Source organism: Squalius cephalus, assembly GCF_949319135.1.
Source record: "Squalius cephalus genome assembly, chromosome: 13".
Taxonomy (NCBI): Eukaryota; Metazoa; Chordata; class Actinopteri; order Cypriniformes; family Leuciscidae; genus Squalius; species Squalius cephalus.
In genome coordinates this window covers 38406497-38425074 of record NC_137134.1, presented here as the reverse complement: position 1 = coordinate 38425074, position 18578 = coordinate 38406497, and the positions used below count along the sequence as shown (strand labels likewise).

Sequence of the window (18578 nt, the reverse complement as noted above, 5' to 3'; positions counted from 1 at the left end):
AATAAACGGAGTCAATATAGAGGAATAAAAACAACACCTAGTGTTTTTCACTGCGACTTCAAAGGAAGCAAGACGATGTTGTGGAAACGAGCGCTGGACACCTGAGGTACTTCTCATTGTTTAAGAGGGTTTGAACGATTGTTTTCCATGTCCATTTTCATGAAAACAGGCTTGACTGTCAAACAGTGGGTTTTTCTAGACCTCGGCGATTAACTTCTCCACAATGTCGTCTGCCTTTTTAAATGCGCGAGCCCTTTAAATATGAGTTGATTCTGATTGGCTGTCAGTGTTTCATCATTAAATAGCTGGAAAAAAAATCTTTCCCAAAGTGATCCAAACGATATCGTTTCTCTATATCATTATCGTTATAACTGTGGCGTGAACTCTGCTATACTTTAATATGGAGAACGATTTTTTAGATTTATCGTTATCTTTATCGTTATCGTCCTTGGTGTGAACGAGCCTTAAAGCGTTAAATCCCTTTCTGAGGTTGTAGAAATGTCATTTTTCAGCACTTGTTTGGGGTGTTTGGGGTTTATGTGATTGTGTACCACCTGTTGCGTGCTCCTCCATCATGATCTTCTGGACTCCTGCAGAGCTGTAAGACAGGCCATATGGGGAACGTAATATTATAAACTCCTTACGCCCGTCTGACTGTCTCCCAGCTTAACCTCACAGACACCCTGTAACACGCAACAAACTTGTTTATTTATTAATGCAGAGTAAATGTGACCCATTTAAATACACTGCGTCTGTCTGTTCTTAATTAAACTTAATCAAACTGCAAACCAGAGTACAGTTAGAGTATTGTAATTTTAAAACTATAGAACTTTGATATACCCAATGGTACTGAATACCATGTTTATATGCAGGCCTACATGGAAGTATTTCATTAAATTACTAAGGTAGTTTGTTTAGAAATCATGGTTGTGAAGGTAGTAGGCTACATTCAAAATACTTTAAAATTGTAGGCCTACTTTATTGTTATAGTGGTGCAAAGAAATAAACAGACTTGGCTAATTTATTCCTAACAAACATGCAAATAGCCAACTATTGTACATAAATTATAACAAATTTAGAGCTCAGAAAAGAAAACAAACTATAGCATTTTTTTAATAAATAAACACTTATATATATAATATATATATAATTTATCTTTAGAATAATTGTTACTCACCCGAAGTGTCTGCCTTCAAATCATTGAAACCCTTTCAGGATCTTCCAGCAGCGGCGTGCGGATTAGCCGACATTAATCCAATAAAAACGCGGCGCTCAGGTGAGGCCAGTGCGCGTGCGCGGGACGGGGTGCGCGCGCAGAGCTGATGTCTGAGGAGGACTAACAGCGAGGTAAACGAGTCATACTTGACAGGTTTGGTTAAATGTTGGGCATTTTTTTACAGTCTATGAGCACAACACAACACTTGTGCTAAAAGCAAGTGCTATATAGTCTTTTTAAGGTTCTGTTGTGTGCGCTTTATTAATTTGCCCTCTCGTGACGCGAAATATTACCACAGAAATGACCACACAGTCTTTTAAGATTACACAAAGTGTTATAATAACTTAATCTTTAATAATAAGTAAATACATTAAACAAAAAACAGGTAAGTTGGCCATTTCGAGTGAATGTTCAGTTTATCCTTAGCAATGTTATAATGTTGGGAAATGATATGGTATTTTCACATTCAAGTTCACTCACAGTTTTTAATGCAAAAGAACAAGAAGTCACAGAGTCATTTTTCAGGGGTGTTTAGTTGGGAAATATGTTGTGGTCTTTTAATTTCAGCAAATTAGGTCACATTTGCTATGAAAAACAGTAGTCAAACATTTGAGGTGGATCAAAAACTTTAATAAAAGTTATACATGAATTTTGAACAATACCCATTCTTGTCTTAAGACAACTTTGATCTTTGATTAACTTTTTTGATCCACTTCAAATGTTGACTACTGTATATATCAAATGTGAAACTAATATATATATATATATATATATATATATATATATATATATATATATATATATATATATATATATTCACCATTTTGAATAATATTGTCACTGTCGGGCAGAAACCTCACATCTCTCACATCAACTTCTCATTTTTATTTTTCATAAATCATTACTATTGGTTACCCTTTACATTTATCGGTGTTTTTCCCCTGCAAATATTTAAACAAGGAAAAGTATTAAAGGGATAGTTCACCCAAAAATGAAAATTCTGTCATCATTTACTCACCCTCAAGTTGTTCCAAACCTGTATGAGTTTCTTTGTTCTGCTGAACACAAACGAAGATATTTGGAAGAATGTTTTAATCAAACAGATCTCTGTCCCCATTGACTTCCCTAATAGGAAAAAAATATATACTATGGTAGTCAATGGGGACCGAGATCTGTTTGATTAAAACATTCTTCCAAATATCTTCCTTTGTGTTCAGCAGAACAAAGAAACTCATACAGGTTTGGAATAACTTGAGGGTGAGTAAATGATGACAGAATTTTCATTTTTGGGTGAACTATCCCTTTAATTTGTGACTAAACCTCGTAACTCCATTGGATCCTCAAACTGTCAGTCAAACCTCGTTACTCCGCCCCCTCTATCAGGATAATGTTTTATGTATTTGAGGCGCGGAGATGAGTGTCTTAGTCTAGCATTTGTCATCAAGCCATAGCCGATACTGTCTTAAATTTCCTGAAAAGTTTTTTGAGATATGAGGTTTACGTCCAACAGCGACAATATGTATAATATATTTAATTCACCATATTTTTATAAATTCTATATAAATAGAAAAACAACATTATCAGTCCTTTTTTCGATATGTTTGCACACTTCTGCTGTACTGGCTCATAAAACAGTCCTCACAGTTATATCAGAGTCCTGATGTCTTCTTTTGGCCTTAACTCCGCTCTGAAGGATATATTACACCTGACAGTGTGTTGAGTCTGGACGACACGTTGCCGTCTTCCTCTCTCTGAACAAACACTGTCCTTTACGTTTATTAAGAACGGCTGATGATTTCTTCTCCAGCGCGGCGAGATCCATGTTCAGCGCCACCGCCATCTCAGCCTTCGTTACCGACACAAAATGGCCGTCGCTGGCGAGACTGTCCAAACCTCCAGCAATCAGAGCCTGAGGAACAAAACCAGAAGAATATGTGAAAATCATTTCAGCTTTCTTTCTTTTTAGACATCTGTGAAGGTTTGATCTCACCTCTTGGATGAGGAACTCGGCTGCGCTCACTGGACCGTTCTGTCTGGGTGCACTGATGCATGATGGGAAATGTAGTCCACATCTGCTCCAAGACAGAGATCAGTTTCATTATTATCGTCACTACAAACATCACAACCACATAGACTTAGCTTAATGTCTAATGTCTATGTGGTGTTTTTAATCTGCTTTAAGACAAACCATGTGTAAATTCATAAGTCGACACCATTGCTGAGTATTTCCTCCTTAAAACTGCAGTGAACCAAAGACAGTCTCAAAAACACGCTTTGAAATCGCTGGTGTTTCTGACGTCACAAACTACCTTGTAACCAATCAGATCAACGTGTGATCGTCAACCAGTGGATCTCTGAGCTGAGTGAGTGAGTGGAGGCGGGGCTCATTTGCATATTCATAGAACCACGCATACTAAATGAGGCAAGGGTGTCGAGTTACATAACATTCAAGCTTTTTTTTTAAGGCATGATGAATTTTAGCATTTAAATATGTCATTTTGGTGATCAATAGATGAGTTGTAAGGGATAAAATGATTGACTACAGAGAAACTTTAACTGTTGTATTCTATATTTTAATGTTTAATGTTAAATATATTTAAATATTTAAATGTTATAATGTTATTTATCTTTACGCTCACCTCTGTCTGTGATTGTTGGTGTTGTTGTTATTGGTGTTGGCGTGGGAATTTGCATATGAGGGCTCGGCCTCGTCCGCTCTGCTGTCTGCGATCTGTAGGGGGCGCTGGCTGGTCATCTGGGTGGGAGAATGGGTTCCTCTCTCCATAGCGAATGGATCCACATGGTTTCCGAACAGGCCGCCTGCTCTCTGTTGAACAGAAGAAGAGAGATACGTTATGCATTAATCCTTCTCTATCTCATTTGCCATCTCTGGGGGTCCCATTTATAAAACTAGGAGTGTGTAGGATCCTCACTAAAAGCGTACATACGCCTGAAAGCCAAACATGGCGTACGGCAAAAAATATTCAGACTTATAAAAGCGTGTGTACGCCAAAACCTGCGCATAATCCCCTTTATAATCCCAGTCGGCGGAAGATTGTGAACATGCGTCTCCTCCCCGAAATAACCATATATGAGCTTACAACGCCTCCTTTTACTATGCATATCCTCATCTGCATATCATTTACATATGCATATTCATCTACGAGATACATTTAATGGTACAAGACATTAGGAAAATATGCGGATGTGCGTCACATTACATTGATAAAAATAATTTAGTAGCCGATCCTCGCCTTGTGTTTGAATGAATAAATCAAATAGTATAAAATACATTTCAGAGAAAGTTTTTCTCAATCTTTTCCTCCGGCCAAATAGTATTTTTAATTGCTTTATATTTTTAATGGAAACAGAAAGGCCTTATTGTGCATTATTGGTCATTATTTGCGTGTAAATATTTTCTGCTATTATCATGCGCTGAGCAAACATTAAAACACAGCGTGCCTCAAAGTGTTCAACAGCAGCGCATCCACTACTAATATCTCTATTCATTAGAATATAAAAAATCGTTGTAATGATCAAGTAATTTAAGTGCTTAACTCCATTAATGAGAATGGCATATTTAATCTAAATATGTATATTAGATAGTTTAAATCATTCTTTTATGTATTTAAACTGTTATTGTGAACATCACTGTATTTATGATTAGGACTCATAATGAAGATTATAGTGGTTTTCCTTCATCAGTTCCTCAGATCTCCATCGGTGTCGCCAAACTGTTCGTACGCATGGATCAGAGTAACTTACAGATGCACTGTCAAGTTTGTTTCTATAAACCAGAACTTATGCGTGTGAAGTGGCGTACGACTCATTTAAGCGGTTATAATCGAGGCCCCTGGTCTGGTCCGTTCTGTTCTCCACCCACCCTGTAGATGCCCTCCTCTCCGGCCTCGTCCATCGCTCGGTCCATCTCCTCGTCGTTCAGGAGATCTCCAGAGATCGCCCGTTGCAGTTCAGGAGCGGCTTCTTCCTCGATGCTCCTCAGACCCGCCTGAGGGAAAGAGAGAGAGGCCGTCTTGAGACTGTCTCAGGGCTCGACTTTAAAGGGTTGGTCCACCCAAAAATGAAAACTCTGTCAGTAATCACTCTCCCTCATGTTGTTCCAACCCCGTAAGACTTTCGTTCATCTTCGGAGCACAGATTAAGATATTTTTGATGAAATCTGAGAACTGTAACAGCGCAGTGCTTTTGGGTTGTACGGTCTCAGAACAGATATACAATAGTGAGCCTGCGTTAGTACTTTTAATACTTAAATGTATTTAAATACAAATTACATTTGATTTTTTCCAAAGGCTCTAAAATACAAAATAGTATTTTGTATTTCAAATACGTATTTTAAATACATGTATCTGAAATACTGCCCATCCCTGCTAGTACTAAAAGTGTACATATTAGTACCAAAGATGTACATATTAGTACCAAAAGTATACATATTGATACCATAAGTGTACATATTAGAACCGAAATGGTACATATTAGTACCAAAAGTGTACATATTAGTACCAAAAGTGTACATATTAATACCAAAAGTGTACATATTAGTACCAAAGATGTACATATTAGTACCAAAAGTGTACATATTGATACCATAAGTGTACATATTAGAACCGAAATGGTACATATTAGTACCAAAAGTGTACATATTAATACCAAAAGTGTACATATTAGTACCAAAAGTGTACATATTAGTACCAAAAGTGTACATATTAATACCAAAAGTGTACATATTAGTACCAAAGATGTACATATTAGTACCAAAAGTGTACATATTGATACCATAAGTGTACATATTAGTACCAAAGATGTACATATTAGTACCAAAAGTGTACATATTAATACCAAAAGTGTACATATTAGTACCAAAAGTGTACATATTAATACCAAAAGTGTACATATTGATAGCATAAGTGTACATATTAGAACCGAAATGGTACATATTAGTACCAAAAGTGTACATATTAATACCAAAAGTGAACATATTAATACCAAAAGTGTACATATTAATACCAAAAGTGTACATATTAGAACCGAAATGGTACATATTAGAACCGAAATGGTACATATTAGTACCAAAAGTGTACATATTAATACCAAAAGTGTACATATTAGTACCAAAAGTGTACATATTGATACCATAAGTGTACATATTAGAACCGAAATGGTACATATTAGTACCAAAAGTGTACATATTAATACCAAAAGTGAACATATTAATACCAAAAGTGTACATATTAATACCAAAAGTGTACATATTGATACCATAAGTGTACATATTAGAACCGAAATGGTACATATTAGTACCAAAAGTGTACATATTAATACCAAAAGTGAACATATTAATACCAAAAGTGTACATATTAATACCAAAAGTGTACATATTAATACCAAAAGTGTACATATTAGAACCGAAATGGTACATATTAGAACCGAAATGGTACATATTAGTACCAAAAGTGTACATATTAGAACCGAAATGGTACATATTAGTACCAAAAGTGTACATATTAGAACCGAAATGGTACATATTAGAACCGAAATGGTACATATTAGTACCAAAAGTGTACATATTAGTACCAAAAGTGTACATATTAGAACCGAAATGGTACATATTAGAACCGAAATGGTACATATTAGTACCAAAAGTGTACATATTAGAACCGAAATGGTACATATTAGTACCAAAAGTGTACATATTAGAACCGAAATGGTACATATTAGTACCAAAAGTGTACATATTAGTACCAAAAGTGTACATATTAATACCATAAGTGTACATATTAGTACCAAAAGTGTACATATTGATACCATAAGTGTACATATTGATACCATAAGTGTACATATTAGGACCTAAATGGTACATATTAGAACCTTTTTAAAGGGGACCGTCCCAGAGACAACTCTCAGATTTAATCAAAAATATCTTAATTTGTGTTCTGAAGATGAACGAGAGTCTTACGGGGTTGAACAACATGAGGGAGAGTGATTACTGACAGAACTTTCATTTTTGGGTGAACTAACCCTTTACTGTCTGATCGTAGTGTGAGACGTATGCAGAGACGAAGAGACCTGTATCTCTGTGGTGTTTTTGTTTTTCTTGTTCGGCCGGTATCCGTAATATTCCTCCTGTCGCTTCATGAACTTCCTGAAGTGGTCCTGGATCAGGAATGTGGCGTAAAACTTCCCCACGGTCACCTCATCATCTGTGATTCAACAAACAAAACATTTAATCCTTAAGTTGTGTTCCGTTCATTTTTGCCCTGGAGAGGATTCTCCTTTTCCTGAAAATGCTAGTTCATGTTATTGCATTGGACTAAAACTTACTGAAGTAACAACTTCCCAAAAATGTATTTTAGCCCCCCAACTTGTTACACTTGTGGAGCTCCGGGTCAAAAATGTCCCACCTTTTAAATCTCTCGCTATGTTATAGTATCACCAAATATTGGATTCAACCATTTTGTCAACTTGTTTTCTCTCAATTTGCACAGGTTTTGTATTTCTTTGTGGATCTGATTGATCAAGCCTCTTTGGTTTGACCTCATGAGGATCAACCAGATCCAAAACCAAACACACAAAACCTGTGCTAACTGAAAGAAAACCAGTTAACAAAAAGACAACCCAACGTTTGATGATAATATACTTTAGCATAATGAGAGATTCACAGGCAGTTTAAAAGGCGGGTCATTTTTGACCCGGAACGAGTTTTAATAATGCCAGTGTTATTGCAGTTTATTATTCAGTGTAGTCGTATGATCGAGAGATCTGACCTCCGATTGGCGGGATGACCTGGTCAAGCAGCTTCATACTGGTGCGTTTCCAGATCTTCTTAATAATCGCACGCAGCTCTTCATTCGCCTGCTCAAAATTACCTGACGAATGGAAAAATCAGAGATTTCAGGCTTTAATGGGTGAGTACTGACATTATTTCCATACATTTATTTGAAATCTTCACAGAAAATAGTTTGGTGTAGTACATTTCTAGTAAAAATTCTTTAAATTAGATGTGAAATGTTGAAGTAGAAAGACTAAAATAGTTTTTTCCAATAACTGAAACTTTGAAGAATAATTTTTTGCAGTGTATTAAATAATAAATAACGCCACAACCTTCGGTTTTGATTTTCAGTGCCGTCCTGACGAGAGCGAACAGCGTGGCGTTAAACGTCACCGTTCCATCGCTGTTCAGAGGCATGTTCATGGAAATCAGCCTCTGGGAACAAACATATAAATATGTAAAAATGCTTGGGCCAGCAGTTTATGAATTAGGGATGCACTGATATGAACATTTTGGCCGATAACAAGAACCGATCATTTTTTATATAAAAGCCAATAACCGATATATTGGCCGATAAATCCAAATCCAAATTTTTATATAACCGATATATTGGCCGATAAATCCAAATCCAAATTTTTATATAACCGATAACCGATATATTGGCCAATAAATCCAAATCCAAATTTTTATATAACCGATATATTGGCCAATAAATCCAAATCCAAATTTTTATATAACCGATATATTGGCCGATAAATCCAAATTTTTATACAACCGATATATTGGCCAATAAATCCAAATTTTTATATAACCGATATATTGGCCAATAAATCCAAATCCAAATTTTTATATAACCGATATATTGGCCAATAAATCCAAATCCAAATTTTTATATAACCGATATATTGGCCGATAAATCCAAATTTTTATATAACCGATATATTGGCCGATAAATCCAAATTTTTATATAACCGATATATTGGCCGATAAATCCAAATTTTTATATAACCGATATATTGGCCAATAAATCCAAATCCAAATTTTTATATAACCGATATATTGGCCGATAAATCCAAATTTTTATATAACCGATAACCGATATATTGGCCAATAAATCCAAATCCAAATTTTATATAACCGATAACCGATATATTGGCCAATAAATCCAAATCCAAATTTTTATATAACCAATATATTAGCCGATATATCCAAATCCAAATTTTTATATAACCGATATATTGGCCAATAAATCCAAATTTTTATATAAGTTCATAAGCCTGATTACAAAAACAATAGACTCACCATTAAAATCCACGTCCCAAACACACAATTATAATGTTCTTATTATGATTTTATGTAGCCGATATGACAGATTTGCACATGTTGCACTGAACCGTATTTTCCTTTTTGAAGTGATACTAATCATATTTCGAGCAATTTAAAACCATCATGTTTAACAGTGCGCATCTGAAGAGTCTCAGCTGAAGGAAATAATACATTATTTACTGGCTTTAATATATCAGCCAAATTTTCTTATTGGGCCGATATTGATAGCATTTAAAAATGAACATATATCGACAGATAACGATATGGTGGCCGATATATCGTGCATCTCTAGTATGAATGTGTTTATGTCTCACTTTGCAGGCGACACGATGAGGACAAAACTTCCCGAACCCGAGCGGTGGCTGGATTCTCCTCAGCAGCGTCACGACGTCCAGGTGTTTAATGCGCCCCCTGCCAGAATAACACAAAATAACACTGATAATCACAAGTACGTCATTCAAAATCAACCAGAAATCAAAATGGGCCTCTTTAACTTATTACGACCTTTAATATGTGCACATAATTGCAAGGAAAAAAAGGTGTTTTATTTAAATTGGTGCCTCCTTTTTGGATGACGTCACCAATCCGTTTGACTTTTCCAGCACCTCGTGAAAAGACTTTTCCCCATCCAAACAATTTCTGATTGATAATAAAATCAAGTTTTATTATTTTATTATTTATTTTATTATTATTTTACTACATTTCTTTCTCTCATTGAATATCCTGTTGAAAAGCATCTGGGGTCTCATTTATAAAACTGTGCGTAGGATCCTTACTAAAAGTGTACGTGCGCCTGAAAGCCAAAAAATATTTATAAATATATTTTGATATATTTATAAATATTTATAAATATATTTTGATATATTTATAAAAGCGTGTGTACGCCAGAACCTGCGCATAATCCCCTTTATAATCCCAGTCAGCGGAAGATTGTGAACATGCGTCTCCACCCCGAAATAACCATATATGAGCTTACAACGCTTCCTTTTACTATGCATATCCTCATCTGCATATCATTTGCATATTCATATTCATCCACGTGATGCCATGTTTAACGGTACAAGACATTAGGAAAATATGAGATACGGATGTGCGTCACATTACATTGATAAAAATCATTTAGTAGCCGATCCTCGCCTTGTGTTTGAATAAATCAAATAGTATAAAATACATTTCAGAGAAAGTTTTTCTCAATCTTTTCCACCGGCCAAATTTAATTGCTTTATATTTTTAATGGAAACAGAGAGGCCTTATTGTTCATTATTGATCATTATTTACGTGTAAATATTTTCTGCTATTATCATGCGCTGAGCAAACATAAAAACACAGCGTGCCTCAAAGTGTTCAACAGCAGCGCATCCACTAGTAATATCTCTATTCATTAGAATATAAAAAAATGAGTAACTCTCTGTAATGATTTCATGTAATTTAAGTGCTTAACTCCATTAATGAGAATGGCATATTTAATCTAAATGTGCGTACGCAACGGTTATAAGTGAGGCCCCTGATTACAGAAGGAAAATGTGTTGCAAATGGCATTTCATGTTGATATTAAAGTCGGCATTAAACAGAAGTTGCACTATTCTTTTCTTCTCAATGACAAATGTGGGCGGGGCTTGACTGTGTCTGTGGGGAATTGATTGGATGGTTGTGGTTTGCTATTGGTGGATCTCATGTGAGTGACAGGTTGCCCCGCCCACATCCTCAGAGGGAGGGAAGTTATTTTGATTCAAGATTACGAGGAACATGAATTTAAAACAATGATGTGCACCCATAAATCATTTATAATAACACTTTGATTTCATGGTTACTTTAGCGCTTTGCTTACGTTGCCTCAGGGTCGTACTCAGCCCAGATCTTCTTAAACTCGTCTAAATGATGCGGACCCAGTATCGACCAATCACGGGTCAGATAGTCAAAGTTGTCCATGATCACGGCCACAAACAGATTAATGATCTGCGATAGAAAACATTCAGTGTAAGTTAACGCATGTGAATACATTTTGGTTCGACTGTAAATGCAAACAGACTCCTTCAACATTTCTCACATCATCACAGTTTATTCGCTATAGTTTAGAAAATGGTAGTAAAATATGAGCAGAACTCAGTTGATATTTGACTGGTTTTGTCCGTCCTTCTGTTAAACTGTCTCACACATGAATTATGTTGAATATCTGTCAGCTGTTAAATTTAACTACACAATTAGATAATACCAGTTTAGCTCAACCAATCACCAAGCAATGCTTCATTGTGTTCAGTCTGTGTGTAAAAAGAGCATTAGCAATTAAAGAAACACACTTCAGCAAAACATGATCAGGTCAAAGTGTCCCAATCATTTCTGGCCCCAAATGTGTATTAATGTCACTGTATGAAGAATATTTGGGTGTAATATGTCACAGTTTACTGTGTTCTGCTCTCCTCACTTACAGAAAACGTATGTGTGTGTTGGAGTGTGTGTACTCACTAGGAAAGCGCAGAGCATGTAAAAACTCATGAAGTACAGAACAGCGAATCCCGAACCGCACGTGAACTCTTCTCCAGGAAGGTATTCTGACTTTGGGTCACAGCGCTGACCGTACAAACAACCCAACATGATCTCCTGCCAGCCCTCGCCTGTGGCACACCTGTGGACAGGTGTGTGTCTTTACAAACATGCTCATAACACACACACACACACAGCGAAGCCTTCACGGTCACTACCTGAATAGTACCAGAACGGCTTGAGGAAACGTCTGGAAGTTGTTGTTACGGTTGATCACGGTGCCGTCTAGTAATGCGATTTTGCCAAAGACCTGATAAAGGAAAGTCACATTATCATTAGTGTGATGCTGAATATACAGGACTGAATATTTTTGACTTTTTATCAAAAACTTCGTTATTCCATACTTTTGACTGGCAGTGTATCGCGAGCCGTGTTTCTAATACTCTTCAAATTGTGCAAAGTGAAATTGCGTTTTGAAAATTCGCACAATGGAAACGCGTCAATTTCGTACAGAACCGCCCTGAATCGCAACGTAAAAATTATTATTAATATTATTATTTTTTAATTATGAGAATAAAGTGGAAATATTTTGAGATTAAAGTAAATGGTAATGCCATGTTGGTAGATTAGCACCTGTAGAATTTCCTTTTGTTGAAAGCCCAGATAAAAGTAAAAAGCTACTATTATGTTTAGATCCATGTCAGACGCAGTTCGACTTCACAAGCGCATTTCTTTACTAAATTTTTTTACAAAAATATTACAACTTTATTCTCATAATGTTTTGACTTTAATCTCAAAAGATTTCGACTTTATTCTCTTAATTTTAGCTTTTTTTTTTTTTTTTTTTTGTGGCTTACATAATTTCACAAAAAAAGTTTACTCTCGCATGAGGTGGTTTTTCAGGCAGTTTTCGAAAAAGGAATATTTCGCAAAACTGCAATGGAAACAGTTTTTGCGCATTTATAGGCGTAGAAGACGAGACAGAGTTCTTTATTAAACTCATAAAAGACAAAAGAATTACGGGAAAACTGGATTCTAAACCACAAAGAAATGGCACAATCAAGACCTTGAAGTAGATATGAGGGAGAAACACCCAGAAACACCTCATTCGTTCCGCTCAAAACGTGCTTGGAAAACACACCAACGTCTCCTTCCATTAAAAGTAATGGCTAGTGTGGTGGCTGGGATATATGTAAACCTACCAACGTCCGTTGCCATAATTGTTGGAATGACTTATCGCGAGAGGAAAAAATTATGTTTCAGTCGCATAACATTGGTTAATGGAAACGGTGTCATTTCGTCGTTTTTCATCGACATTTACAAAATATCGCAAAAGATTTGCGCAAATCTGTAATGAAACGTCTTTTAGCAAGAGTTTTTTATTGACATTTAGAAAATATCGTAAAAAATGTGCGCATATCTGTAATGGAAACATCATTTCGCAAGAGTTTTTCATCGACATTTACAAAATATCGCAAAAGATTTGCGCAAATCTGTAAAGGAAACGTCATTTAGCAAGAGTTTTTTATTGACATTTAGAAAAATCGCAAAAGATTTGCGCAAATCTGTAATCGAAATGTCATTTTGCAAGAGTTTTTCATTGACATTGAGAAAATATTGCAAAAGATTTGCGCAAATCTGTAATGGAAACGTCATTTAGCAAGAGTTTTTCATTGACATTGAGAAAATATTGCAAAAGATTTGCGCAAATCTGTAAAGGAAACGTCATTTAGCAAGAGTTTTTCATCGACATTTACAAAATATCGCAAAAGATTTGCGCAAATCTGTAAAGGAAACGTCATTTAGCAAGAGTTTTTTATCGACATTTAGAAAAATCGCAAAAGATTTGCGCAAATCTGTAATAGAAATGCGGCTACACTGATTGTGCGTGTTGTACCTGCATGCCGATGACGGCGTAGATGAAGAACAGCATAACGATGAGGAGAGCCACGTATGGTAAAGCCTGAAAAACACACACCAACACCCTCGTTACACACATCGGTATTACAACACATACCGGTAGCAGAATATAATTAATATGTTTTCTGTGCACATTGTGTTATTTAATGTGTGATGCTTTTATGTATACTGTTTACGTGACTCTTGTTAATTGCCCCTTGGGGACAAATAGAGTGTTTTGAAATTGAAACTGAAATGATGACGCAGAGGACCGTCAGACCTGGAATGATTTGATGAAGGTCCACAGCAGGTTTCGAATCCCCTCAAAGCGGTTGAGCAGTTTGACTAACCTCATGACGCGGAAAAGCCGGAAAAGTGTGATTGACACGCTCATGTTCTCGGAGTCCTGAGGAACAAACGGAAACGCTCAAGAATCTACGGTTAACACCAGCTCATTTACGCATTGAAGCTTCACTTACTGCTATGGCTTGCATTGGATTCACTTCCTGGAACAAGAGAAAATGTTTGGCAGTGATTAAACTTTGAATCACGTGAGTCCAGTTCACTTGCAAAATCAAAGTGTTGTTTAATTAACCCTTGTGCATCAGTTAAAAACAGTTACCCAGCTCCATAGAGGACAGAAATGTCAGTGTCAAAAAACTCAAGTTTGGTCTCATTTTAAAGAAAATCCTTGGCAGATTATTGTTGAAGGAAAAAAAGTTTAAAAAGTGAAACAAACAAAAAGTTATAGAGGTTTAAGTGTCTGAAAACAATATTTTATATAAAATATATATTTTATGAAACACGTTAAACTCTAAAACTGCTAGAAAATCAAAGAAACAATTTGTGTTCCAAATGTGAGGTTGATATCTCAAAAAATGAGTTTTTCTCTCTCAAATATAACAAGCACACACACAAACCACACTCTGACTTCCATACCAACACACACACACAATTATCGCTGCATAATTTATCCAATTGGCTCAATAATATGCATAAGCAGTAAACAGGAATAAAGCGAGTATTATAGGTCAAACTTGAGAAAATGGCACATCTGGTAAAAAATAGTAGGATTTTTAACAGAATGCTAACAGAATGAAAGCCTATTAACAAAGATTGCATCATTTTATAGTTAAATGGCCCTGGGATTAAAAATTGCCTTTGTAATGGGTTTAAATGAGGACCGTTTTGTCCTTAAGGTCCTGAGAGGAACTATTTTGTGTTACCAGTGCAAAATAGATTTATTAAAGGAAATGGGGTTGAAATAGTAAAATTCCAATATAAATACACACCTGTGCCAAAATGTATGCAGTTGGCATTAACACAGGCAAAATGATCAAAAGAACAACACTGAAACATGTCCGTAAGGATGCACAAGGGTTAAAATGGCTGACATGAACTCTGTTCAATTATAGAGTCATGGAGCGGATGTAAAATAACAGAGATTGATATTTACAGAGCAGCCGGTGAGACAGTACAGTCCGCCCTGACCGGCGAGAGCCGTCTGGAGAGAGAGGATGAGTGAAAGACAACGTCAGCGACACAACAGGGACAAACACACTGCAAAAGAAGATGTTCTGACTCTGTATTTTAGTCTTGTTTCCAGTCCAAATATCTAAAAATTCTTAAGTCAAGATGCATTTACTAGTTATGTAAAATGCCATAAGCTATTGAGTTTTTGCTTAAAACATGCAAACTTATGTGCCAATGGGGAAAGAAAAATAATCTTGTTTCTGTTTGAATTAACGTTATTTTTCTGACCCCATTGGTGGATAATTTTGCTTGTTTTAAGCAACAACTCACTTAATTATGATTTATTTCCCCAGAAAACAAGACATAATATCTTATGGCATTTTACTACTTTATTAAATATATCTTGATTTAAGATTTTTTTGATGTTGGACTGGAAACAAGACAAAAATACTGAGTAAGAAAAGCATTTTTGCAGTGTAACACTGGAACATATTGTCATAACATTTAAGTTAAACTTACGTCAATTTCACTCAGCATGACGTCTACAATACTGCCCACCACGATTACGAAATCAAAGACGTTCCAGGGGTCCCCGAAGTAACCCTACCAGAGGGAAACATCATATTTCATATGCACATTTCTACATGATCAAGCACATCTTACTACAGTCCTTCTGTGTCTGATTGATAGTTTACACTGTTTTATCAAGTAAAAGTCTATTAGTGTAATTGTACAAACGTCCTCCTTCAGCTCGTGCTTCATGTGTCTTCAAATCTGCACTGGTTTTTATCAAGTAAATGTAAGAATAACTTATATTCTTGGTAATATTCAAACTGGCCAGAAGCAGTTTAGCTTTACTTGATTATCCAGACATCATTTTATAGAGAAATCATGAGCATCAAATCATCAGGATTTTGAAGAAGATTTATTTGTTCATCATTGTGTTGCATTCGCATTATATGTTTTAAAACTAAAGACCTTTAATCATAAGCATTTAAATATCATCTTACTAAGACATATTATTGGCAGATATTGATATTTACATGCATTTTATGTTAGTATCTGCTATAGTGTTATAAAGATCTCATTGGTTTACAAGTATCAGAATTTCATCACTTTTTATCCATATAAATATCAGCATCTGCGTATTTTTGTTCAGTTTAGTTTCTGAATAAAATTTAGCGTTTTCCCCCTCTATATTCGAACTGTAGCAGATATGAGCCATAAAAGCCTGATGTATCAAATATGATATTCAACAAACACTTTTAATAAAATATATTTTGTCTAAATGACTATTATTTCATGTCAGGCTTTAAAGAGTTAATATAATTATACTTTAAGTAGTATGAATTAACCGTTTTAACCGACATTCTACTAACTATAAGTAACTTTTCAACTACATGTCAACTAACTCTGATTAGAGTATTAGTAGACTGTTAGGTTAGGGTTACACCGTGTCCTAACCAGACGCAATGCGATAAGATTTCAGCAACAAATAATTAGTCTGTCCACACTAGACGCGACTGCGAGATGCGACAAAATCAATCAAAACCCACAGCCAATCAGAACAGCGTGTGGGCGGAGTCAGCCAATCAGAACAGCGTGTGGGTCGAGTCTCGCGGCACCAGAGAGTAATCTCGACGGCACTCGCAAGAAAATGGATAAGTATCTACATAATCAAATTCACAAATATTACACCATTTACACATTATTAAAATACATACTGAGTTACTAAAACAATCTTTGTCAAAGAATACACTTGTTTGTTCACAGTTTGAACGTTCTTGTTTCCATCTGTTTAATTTCAAGATCTGAGGTGAATTATCCATTGTTGCTTTTACAGCCACAAAGCTGGAGCACTAAATGATGTTCAGAGTCACATGACACGCTTTTAACATTAAATAAAGCACATAAACAGTTCCTGAGATTATCATCGCCACACTTTGTGTTTGTTGTTCCAGCGCGACGTCGCAGAAAAACAGAAACCGTTTCTGAAATAGAATCGTCGCGTGTCGCCGTCGCTCCTGGTTAGGACACACACTCATTAACATGGAGAATAACCTTTTATCGCGCGTCGCATTGTGTGTAGTTAGGACACGGTGTAAACATCAAGATAAAGTGTGTGGTAGAAGTTCTGCGTGTCTGTGAGTTGAATTAGATTTAGTCAGTGATTATGTTGGTGTTCGGGTTAGTAGAATAAGTTGACTTGTAGTTGCGAAGTTAAAGTCAGTAAAATGTCTGTTGGAGGTCCATCAAAATAAAGTGTTATGAAATAGTAAGCAGACAGTCTACTGATGCTCTAATGAGAGTTAGCTGACATGTAGTTGCAAAGTGACTTATAGCTAACAGAATGTTCAAAAGGGACCATCAAAATAAAGTGTTCCCGCAAACTTTTTTTAAAATATTTTTTTTTTTTTTTAAATGATTTCATGGTAGGCTCTACAGGGTTAACATAACTATAACTTCTTTAAAGTAGTCTGAATTAGTCTGAAAGTCTGAATTAGTCGTTTTCTGGCAGCCCAAACGCGAGACTCACCTTTGCTTTGAAGGCGCCGAGTTTGAGTAACATTTCCACTGTGAAGAGAACAGTGAAGATGACATTCAGCATGTCTGAAAGATCGGTGATGTGATCCGACTGGTTACAGTGCTGAAGGATAAACAAATTCAACATGTATAATTACTGCTTATACTTTATTATATTTGTTTATACTATATTATTGCTTCACTTCAGAAGACCTTTATTAACCCTTTATTAATAATAGATGCACTTTTATGATGGATAGATGCACTTTTATCATGAATAGATGCACTTTTATGATGGACAGATGCGCTTTTATCATGGATAGATGCACTTTTATGATAAATAGATGCACTTTTATGATGGATAGATGCACTTTTATCATGGACAGATGCACTTTTATGATGGATAGATGCACTTTTATCATGAATAGATGCACTTTTATCATGATAGATGCACTTTTATCATGAATAGATGCGCTTTTATCATGGATAGATGCACTTTTATGATAAATAGATGCACTTTTATGATGGATAGATGCACTTTTATCATGAATGGATGCACTTTTATCATGAATGGATGCACTTTTATGATGGATAGATGCACTTTTATCATGAATAGATGCACTTTTATCATGATAGATGCACTTTTATCATGAATGGATGCACTTTTATGATGGATAGATGCACTTTTATCATGAATAGATGCACTTTTATCATGGATAGATGCACTTTTATCATGATAGATAGACACTTTTATGATGGATAGATGCACTTTTATCATGAATAAATGCACTTTTATCATGGATAGATGCACTTTTATCATGGATAGATAGACACACTTATGATGGATAGATGCACTTTTATCATGAATAAATG

At 35.6% G+C, this 18578-nt stretch overlaps 2 protein-coding genes and 1 long non-coding RNA gene across 4 annotated transcripts in view; 1 reads left to right on the top strand and 2 right to left on the bottom strand.

Moving 5' to 3' along the window:
* Nucleotides 1-1233, bottom strand: part of kctd20 (potassium channel tetramerization domain containing 20) — a 9007-nt gene extending 7774 nt beyond the window's left edge. The window contains exons 1-2 of the mRNA XM_079891093.1: nt 1178-1233; nt 555-683 (exon numbers count right to left, since the gene is read on the bottom strand). Coding sequence (XP_079747219.1) covers nt 555-576 — 22 coding nt within the window. The 5' untranslated portion in view covers nt 577-683; nt 1178-1233. The remainder of the gene's footprint in view (nt 1-554; nt 684-1177) is intronic.
* A 777-nt stretch (nt 1234-2010) lies between these two features.
* Nucleotides 2011-18578, bottom strand: part of cacna1sa (calcium channel, voltage-dependent, L type, alpha 1S subunit, a) — a 41866-nt gene continuing 25298 nt past the window's right edge. The window contains exons 27-43 of one of the 2 annotated variants that reach the window (XM_079891076.1): nt 17719-17829; nt 15702-15785; nt 15166-15213; nt 14189-14215; nt 13990-14115; nt 13708-13773; nt 12029-12120; nt 11793-11952; nt 11158-11285; nt 9644-9740; nt 8336-8438; nt 7999-8100; nt 7301-7434; nt 5100-5225; nt 3856-4043; nt 3207-3291; nt 2011-3125 (exon numbers count right to left, since the gene is read on the bottom strand). In XM_079891076.1, coding sequence (XP_079747202.1) covers nt 2916-3125; nt 3207-3291; nt 3856-4043; nt 5100-5225; nt 7301-7434; nt 7999-8100; nt 8336-8438; nt 9644-9740; nt 11158-11285; nt 11793-11952; nt 12029-12120; nt 13708-13773; nt 13990-14115; nt 14189-14215; nt 15166-15213; nt 15702-15785; nt 17719-17829 — 1887 coding nt within the window. In that variant the 3' untranslated portion in view covers nt 2011-2915. The remainder of the gene's footprint in view (nt 3126-3206; nt 3292-3855; nt 4044-5099; nt 5226-7300; nt 7435-7998; nt 8101-8335; nt 8439-9643; nt 9741-11157; nt 11286-11792; nt 11953-12028; nt 12121-13707; nt 13774-13989; nt 14116-14188; nt 14216-15165; nt 15214-15701; nt 15786-17718; nt 17830-18578) is intronic. The other variant, XM_079891077.1, reaches the window with a different exon arrangement.
* On the top strand, nt 5262-11843 carry LOC307170092. The gene is made up of 3 exons (XR_013823290.1): nt 5262-5281; nt 9651-9724; nt 11780-11843. It is a non-coding gene; the product is annotated as an uncharacterized lncRNA (long non-coding RNA).